We start from the raw sequence: 8,785 nt of genomic DNA on the forward strand, positions 1-8,785 counted from the left end.
GCCTGCTTACCGAAGCGTCTGCTGGTCTTTAGTTCAAAGTCTATTTGGCTCCGTACTCTCAAATGATGCGGTGGTGGGGTTGCTTCTCAGAGCTAGAGCAGACCCAGAAGCTTCTGCCTTTCCACCCTAGCCTAGCGCCTTTGGAGACGCAGAAAGATGGGTGGATGGCTTGCATTGGGCCCAGATACGCCAGGCAACTTGAAGGGCAGAAGCAATCCAATCGATTCAGGTCGCGCAGCAATCGAGCGTGATTTTGACTGGGTGGTACGCACACCGAGGCAAGACGGGCCTTTGCAATCACACGTCCTCCGCTCACCAGACACAAATTGGCATTACCTGCTCACCTGCTGACCGTGGCTTGGAGGGACGATCGACTCTCACCGTCTCCAAGATTTGGTAGCGATCTTCGTCACCCCGTGATGAGGTGGTTCCAGCGGCTGCTCAGACAACTGACTCACAGCGAGCGGTGAAGATGGCGGTCATGCCCGACCGGTTGCAAAAACAAATTGGGGGAGGGCATTGATGGATGCCCGTTGCCTGGTGTCGTTGTGCGCATGAAAAAAACTACCTCTGGTGACTCTGACCCTGAAGCACATTGGCAGACCAGATGCAGCTCTGATGATCATGGCAATCATAAAGAGGGCACAGAGCATACCGGCTGGCAACCGATTGGGAGACGGGACTTTTGTTGAAACCCAAGTACGCACATTCTTTGTTTAGGCCACAGTTCTGGAGCCGAGCGCGACTGGGCATACGCATAGTCATTGCTGCTTATGCCTTGGAAATAACTTGTGTTGAGTTCGCTACCGTTAAAATATAACTCCGCAGGGTCATCAAGCTGCGGCAGTGAAGCAGTGAAGTGGGTATCGAGCACTAATGCTGCACCACCAACATCGGGTTCGCCCCTGATTCATTTCCAGAACACTGTGCGTGGGCAGTAAAAGTACCATCAACTCGGCTGGGTAGAACCCCCGCTAGTCATCTGGGGCTAAGTACAAACCACATACCCGTGTTACAGAGTGTGCCGCTGATGTCAATGTCGAATCTCCTGTGGTCCTTCACCCGTGACCCGCAGTCTCGACGGGGAGGCAATCCGCCCGAACAGGTCCACTCAGGCCCAAACCTTGGAAAATTACTTTACGGAGTATTGTTCGGTTGCCTTTTCGTGGAGGATAAAAAGGTACCTAATGGGTCCCTGTCAAGCCTAGGATTGGTGGGAGATATCCCCTACTTCGAAGGTCGTGAGCAATCAAGGCACTTCGTATTCGTAGCATACGCCTGGAATTATTGATGGCCATGCAGGGGATGCATGAATGCAGACACTCACATGCGCAGTATGTACCTACACATATGATGGCCATCCTGTTTTTCTGATTAGATCCAGGTGGCATGGCATACACATCGTGACCTTGCGTTTCTGGGGCTGAATGCTTGGTTTGACACTTGTTGACCAAACATTTTAACCTCGCCATTACTATTACTGGACAATACCACCCTGCAGGTTAATGCGATGACTCTCTCGATCCGGTCATGTCGGTGCCGGTCAAGACGTGATGCGCCAGATGTCGAGGAAGTGTCAGTTCAATACTAGCGCGTGTCGTGGTTGGCGAGACCTGCGTCTACGAGCCTTGCATTCCTTGGTGATCCTCTCGACAGATGCCAGGCAAACCCTACGTATCTTTGACAAGGGCGTTCAACAGCCGATGAGATGCATTAACGACCCCAGCTTGGGCATGACTCGTCCAGCCTGCAGTGGTTCAGTCAATCTGTTCCAAAGAGGGAATTTTCCTTGTTTTCAACCCAGGGTTTCATGGGCCATCTACGAGGCGCCGAGGAGAAGATGCTGACCAAGACTCGGTACTGAAATTGTTGCCATTTCCGTCTCTGTCTAGCCGTCCCCAGTTGTTAATTAATTACTTTTATTGATGAGCTGTTGATCTGTCAAACCAAAGCCTAGCGTAGCACCTAAGAACAAGCTACCGATCCGAACACCGCCTGGATGGCATCCGAAGACTGGCCGTCACATGCACCTGTCAAATGTCTCCTCCATCAAACTTGCTTAGCCAACCGTCATCTGCGCTAATGGACTGCTCAGATCGCGCCCTCCCCGCCACCGCCAGAGCCGCTGGCGGCTGAACTTCATTGGCAAGTCCGCTTGTTCGTTTAGCGATGACATTTGCGTGACGAGATTGACATCTTGACATATCTTGAGCTGTTCAGAGTTTTCGGATACGCTAGATCTAGATCGGCGTCGAAGCTGACTTTGACTTTACATTGCTGCATCTCTCCACGATTTGACACATGTTGGTCATTTCCCACCCGTTCGAGCATGGTGCAATCGTGGCAGGTTCAAAGGGAGAAGATCTCAAAAGAGACGAACCACGTGTGAAAGATGGTCCAATTCAATCCAGAGATCAAAGCTCCGTCTTCCTGCTGATGCTGTCGCATTATGTTGGGTTGTGCACGATGAGGTCACAGCCTGCCACGCTGGATTGCTTCCTGACAAACAAAGCGTGGGATGTCCGACTGCCCAAATGACACCATGGCAACCCTTGTCGTGTCCGTGGTGCCCAAGGCGGACTCATCCATGATCAGTGAAAAAGGGCGTCTTCGGAGCCCACCTAGAATCGCTTCTACTTGACCATAGCCTGGTCGTTGCCTGCGGACCAGCTGCAAGGCCAGTCGAGTACACCCGTGGCCTCATACTCTACTTTACAGCAACACCCGAGTCCTGATCTACCCATCGTGCCATCCTCTGTACTTTCGTGTGCAGGGGCAGAATGCAGCTCAGAATGCCGAGCCCTTTCTCAGACCTTATTAGAGTCTAGAGCAAGGATTCCATGACATGGCACTGCTGGCACCCTGGAAATCAATTCCTGGATTCCCTTGATCGCCGCCTGTGCAGAGAGTGCGGACTTGTTTTCCGCCTGTTCGCCGACGGCTTGGGCAAATTTTGGTCTCGGCCAAATCCCAGAATGATTTGGTTTCGCCCTAGCCGCAGCTAGTGGGCCTGACGACGACGACAAGGTATCGACATTTTGCAGGAGATTTGTGGCATACCAGGGTAATCGTCCCGCCGAGCCCTTGGGAGCGACGACGTAGGGCTTCTCATTTTGTTACATCGTCGAACCCAGCTCATGCGTCGCTGACCCCTTCACAACTGCAATCCTTTCACAGGGAACTTCTGGCTGATGCATTCATGAGTTGCACAATCTCAATCCTTTCAAAGGCGCCAAGGTCTTTGTCGTCGTCAGCTCACATTGCTAATCGTTGGGCAGTAGCACTGCCCTCTGATCGCGTACTTGCATCAGCTATGGTACACATCCACATCCTCATTCACGACACACATGGTGTCTGATGATCTTGTTTTTGTGATATTCTCGTCTGAGGAATGGCGCCTCGTTTCATATGCTCTCGTGCTTGAGATCGTGTTCACAGTGGAGTTGATCAAGCTGTCACCTTGACGTCCCTTGAGAGCTGAGATGCCTGTGTTTTCCGACTTTGACATGGTACTTACCCAGGCGTGAGACGGTCCTACGCTTCCGACCAGGTAGGTCTTTCCCATATTGTCCTTTCTGGTCCTCCATTCCCTCGGCCTTAAGGCAACGCATGTGAAAGGACATGGAAAATGCTTTATGGGGAGCGCCAATGAGATCCCAGTTAGGTGAAGTTGGTCAAAAGATCCATTCTAGACTCCAGCCTCGACGACGGGCTGACTTCATGCGTGCAATGTGGCGAGTTAGCATTGCGAAAACATCAAATTACCGACAAGTTTGGCGTCGCCCGAACATTGCGAAAATCGGAATGTGATTTTGGAGCGGCTCTAGTACCACCATTTCTAGACCTCTCGCTCGTCCCTTCTCCGCCGCTAGTTCACATCTGACCACACGGGGAAAAACAGACCACCAAGATGGCTGAATGTTAACATGCTCAGAAGGGCAGTACATGGTTCAGACGTAGATATATCCTTCTTGTGCCCTTTACTATTTGTTCTATTTTTCAAATCAAAGCACACCCTGCTCAAAATTCATCCCAGCACCACCATGGCAGGAAAAACCAAGGGAATCATCGCGGCCTTCAATGGCCGCCTCACATTCACCGTGTTTGTCCTGATGCTCTCTCAGGTCAACTTTGGATTGGGTAAGCTCTCCAACAATCTATGGGTCAGGCGGCCCGATTGACCATGATTCAGACTTGAGCACCTACAATACGACCCAGGCAATGGCTTCCTTCGCGAAAAAGTTCGGCGTCTTTAACCCAGTCACCGGGAGATACGCCATCGAGCCGTATTTCCTGTCTCTACTGAACAGTTTAACGTACGTCGGCCAGGTCGCTGGTGTCATTCTCGGTGGCTGGCTTGGTCGACACTATGGTCGACGAATGTCCTTTTTCGTCATGTGTTTCTGGGCCGTTTTGTCCGCCATCTTGCTGGTGACAGCTCAAACCAAGGAACAGATGCTTGTTGCTCGTGTTCTTAACTACATCTACATTGGCCAAGAGCTAGCCACCGTCCCGGTCATGCAATCTGAGATCGTCCCTGCCCATGTTCGAGGGTTTGTGGTCGGCACTTATCAGCTTGGGATTATGGTATGCTCCCTCCTCCTTTTGAGCCATTTGTTCTAATTTGATTCCAGCTTGGGTCATTCCTAGCAGCTCTCATCACTTATGGAACCAATAAAATCCAAGGCGAAGCGTCGTTCCGGATCCCGCTTGGCCTCTTCATGGTCATCCCGGTGATTGTTTTTTTCTCTGTTTTCTTCATGCCTGAGGTGGGTGTTCTTCTGACAATGAGTTGCGTCCAGGATCCTGATCATTGTCTTCACAGTCTCCCCGTTGGTATCTGGTCCGAGATCGTCAAGAAGAGGCTCTCGCCGCCCTTCGAAAATATCGCGAGGGTCGTTTCACCGAGGAGGAGATTATGGAAGAGTATGCCACTCAAGTCGCCATGATCAACATGACGACACAAGACAGAGGCACATTCAGAGAAATGTTGCAAGGCACCAATCTGAGGCGCACCCTGATCGTCGTGGGTACCAATTTCTGCATTCAGATCACCGGTCAAGCCTTTGCGAGCAAATATGGAGCAATCTTTTTGAAAGAGATTGGAGCATTAGATCCTTTTGCCATGTCCTGCATAAACACCGCCATTTTCATTGTCCTCACTGTGGCTTCGATGTTGTTGATCGACAGACTCGGTCGTCGGTAAGTGATTCTTTCCTGGGTGTCTTTCAGCTTCTAAACATTCACCAGGTTTATTCTTCTAACGGGCTCAATTATCCAAGCGAGCTCATTCTTGACCATGGGCGGCTTGGGAACGATCGCCGCACCTGACCGTCCTGTCCTGGTGGGAATCAGTGCGATGCTTACCATCTTCTACTCCGGCTTCTCTTTTGGCTGGGCACCAGCTTACCACATCATTACCTCGGAGATCCCAAGCTCTCGTGAGTATTCAGTGTAGCCTTCAAATATGACCAAGCCTGCTGACATGGCCATAGGAATGCGTGATGTCACTTATACGGTAGCCAGCACCGTCAATGTTGTCACCCAATTTGTTGTTGCATTCACGATTCCATATCTTTGGTATGAACCATATGCCGCCCTCGGTCCCAAGGTTGGCTTTATCTTTGGGTCATTCTGTGTTGGTACGACGCTCTTCATCTACTTTTTTATTCCAGAATGTCGGAAGCTTTCCCTCGAGGAAATCGATCATCTCTTCATGGAGAAAACCCCAACTCGGAAGTTCCGTCGATACCGCCATGGCGAGGTTCTGCCACCTTCTATCATGGATATCGTGGCTAGCAAGCAGGAGATAGCGCCCACAGTCGAGCAACGAGAATTCAAAGATTGAGTATCAGGTGGCTCAGTCTGGATTTGATATGACCTTTGTTGCTGTCCATGCAGAAGCAAACGTCTCCAGATAGCGGCATGGCGCCGAATAGTGAAAATTGAAAGCAAGAATAGGACATAACATCAGAATCAAACCGGATCAGCAGATCTGCAAAAACTAATTGGGCGTCCCTCTTTCGCGTGACAGCCTCCTCCCCGTTATCGTAGGCTTTGCCATTAATAATATAAGACAGCTGAACAACAGCATGAACTTGACAAGCTAGTATGCCTCTCTGGATTGTCAAAAACGAATGGTCTCGTATGTGTCACCCTCACCCGAAACAATTAATTGAGGCACCAACATCCTGGCCTCCTGTCCAATGTTGAAGTGGTGATACCGGAGTGATAATCAATTTATACGCTAGGGTGAGCCCATCTTATCTACGATTTTGGGAAGCGGCAGTCAAAATCGACAGATATCGTCAAGACCAGAAATAGCATCGTGAGGCAGAGAATGTCTAGATTTTTGTGGGATTTTGAGCTAGTACAAGCAAAAAGGTATTCGTTACTAAACTACTGTGGAATATATTTGCCTACACGTCCTAAGACCCTACAACTAATGTAGTTCAAAGCGTCGCTTCGGTTACCCATCAAAACCTAAACTCTGATGTTGAATAATGGGATATACTGCTGACTAGCATGCAAGTCTCTGTCCTTGAACCCACCAGCAACACCGTCTCTGGGTATGGTGGTCTTGAAAGCTAGAGCTTGTTCAAAGAATTGGCATGCAATGACCTTGTCTGCGGGAATATTGTAGATTTTGGCAATCTTCTCTCTAGTCAGCTCGCCCGAATTTCGTGCTCGGTTGAGACAATCCATGTTGTAGAAGATCATATCAAAGGCAATCTCGTAAGGTCCAGCAACTTTGGATCGAAGGACGTCGCATATTTCGGGCAAGGCGATCTTACCGTCACCCTTGTCGTCGCCATGCTCGAGCAGGTGTTTCAATTTGGCCTCATTCTCGGGAGTCATTGGTTCGACGGGTGTTTTCTTGTCCAAATGGTAACCTGTCCCAGGTGGATCAAAGCCGAAATCTAGCTGACGAGGAGTTGCATCTTCAACAAAGGTGGGCATCTCGACCACAGACCAAGGAAAGTTGGCTTTTGGGTCTTCGACTTCCATCAGATGATAGATGCAGAATTGGCAGACTGGGCCGAGGTCGATCTCGAGAGGAGTCAAGGGCATTGCGAAATTGCCTCCATTACCCTTCTGACCTGGGTATGGCACGTGGACGCAAGCCACGCGACCCATGGAAGCGACGTTGTTGGCAAGCTCTTGTGTCTTTGCCTTGACTTCTCCCATCAAGAATACTTCTTTTGGCTTGGAATCATCAAACTCGTATTGCCCCATGGTCCCGTCTCGACCATAAACGCGGAAATTAAGCTCAAAGTCCTCACCCTTGAAAAGGGCCATAAGTCGAGGCCTAACTCTATCCTCAAGGAAAGAGGTGATTTGTCCGATGAGGATAGGGTCGCGGAAGCTCCCCATCCAGATACTGCGGTATCCTGTGGGTTTGGCAGCCTCGAGCTTGATGGTGTAAGGATTCGCCACGTGGAACACTGCTCCTCCAGCCGTGCCAGAGCCATCTTCGTGCTCAACATAGTAAGATTCTTTCAGATCGAGAGTCCCCCCGGGTCCAGGATGCAAATCAGCGTGGGAATTCTCGTACAGACTATGGGCTGCAAGCGATTGCTTAGTGCAGATGGATCGTGGGTCCAATGGGAACACTGTGAATTCATCTTCCGTGACGGTGCAGAAGACTTCCTTGCACTTCGGTTTCGCACAGAAGCCACCACATTCGAGGACTTTGCCCATGTTGAAAAGATTGGCAACGTTCGTCAATCCTTTCCACAACCCAAAGGCAGCAAATGGAGAAGGATCATAGGCCCGACCGCCGACGATGACATCAAAGTCCGGATGAGCATTCATGGCATCGAGATATGGCTCCACGCCCATTTGAGCGACAATGCGGGAGCTGTCATCAATGTCTTGATGGGTGAGTGTAGGAACTGCTCCACAAGGTGAAATCTTGCCATCATCGAGAGCCTTGTGCACTTCGGCTTTGTCGATAGACGCGTAGATCTTGATGACTTTCAGGTTGTACCGTTTCTCCCTACAGTATTCTTCGATGATGTCGACAAACTCATCGACATGGTGGTCAGCACCGTCTCCGGCAGCCGAGCCAATCAAGACTTTGACTTTATGGTGGTAGCAAGCATCGATCATGGGGCGAAGATCTCTGGCATACGATGCTCGCGGAACCGTGGACGTTCCCAGACCCAACTTCTGGGGTCCGCTGTCGGTAGAGCCAGCGTCTGAGATGAGAGCTTCTGCTCCCATCTCAATGGCCTGATAAAGACGCTGTACGTCGAACCCATAACCAATGCTCCCTATGGGACAGCAGATACGCACAGTTTTCTTGGCCTGAATCATCTTGACGAAAGTGATCTTGAGTTAGCGATGTAGAAGTGGACGAACCTGGATCTGGTGGCTGACCTTGTTTCGGAAGGTGACAAATTCGTATACTTATAACTCATTCCTAGGCAATGTTTTCTGCCGGTACCGGGCCTGGATCGGGCTATGTCTACTCTGTTCGTGGATGCCTTCATTGTGCTGGTCCCCCCAGTTGTGTGAGACAATCACTGCGATGTATCGACTTGAGGTGCGAATCTCGCTTCGAAGCGAAATTCTTTACGCAGGACACTAATCCCTCCCGGGTAGTGCCTCTACATGCCTCGGCCCTTAAGTTAGCTGCAAGCTTACCGCGAGGTTCAGTGCTGCCTGGGGATCCTACATAGACCCACAAAGTGCGACTTTCGCAATGCAAGGAGGAATCCGGGGAAGTTCATGCGGGGTCTGGGCCTCCAGAGTCATATAAGACTCCGATTCCACTGTTGTT

General features: G+C 50.4%; 1 protein-coding gene across 1 annotated transcript; it reads left to right on the plus strand.

Moving 5' to 3' along the window:
* Positions 1–4,043: 4,043 nt before the first annotated feature.
* On the plus strand, positions 4,044–5,848 carry PV10_02849 (uncharacterized protein; the record flags this gene model as incomplete). The annotated part of the gene is made up of 6 exons (XM_016367224.1): positions 4,044–4,140; positions 4,193–4,587; positions 4,635–4,769; positions 4,826–5,202; positions 5,251–5,441; positions 5,496–5,848. 6 exons carry the CDS (start codon positions 4,044–4,046, stop codon positions 5,846–5,848), a joined length of 1,548 nt encoding a protein of 515 aa, XP_016226742.1.
* Positions 5,849–8,785: the final 2,937 nt, after the last annotated feature.

Source organism: Exophiala mesophila (assembly GCF_000836275.1).
Source record: "Exophiala mesophila strain CBS 40295 unplaced genomic scaffold supercont1.2, whole genome shotgun sequence".
Classification (NCBI taxonomy): Eukaryota; Fungi; Ascomycota; class Eurotiomycetes; order Chaetothyriales; family Herpotrichiellaceae; genus Exophiala; species Exophiala mesophila.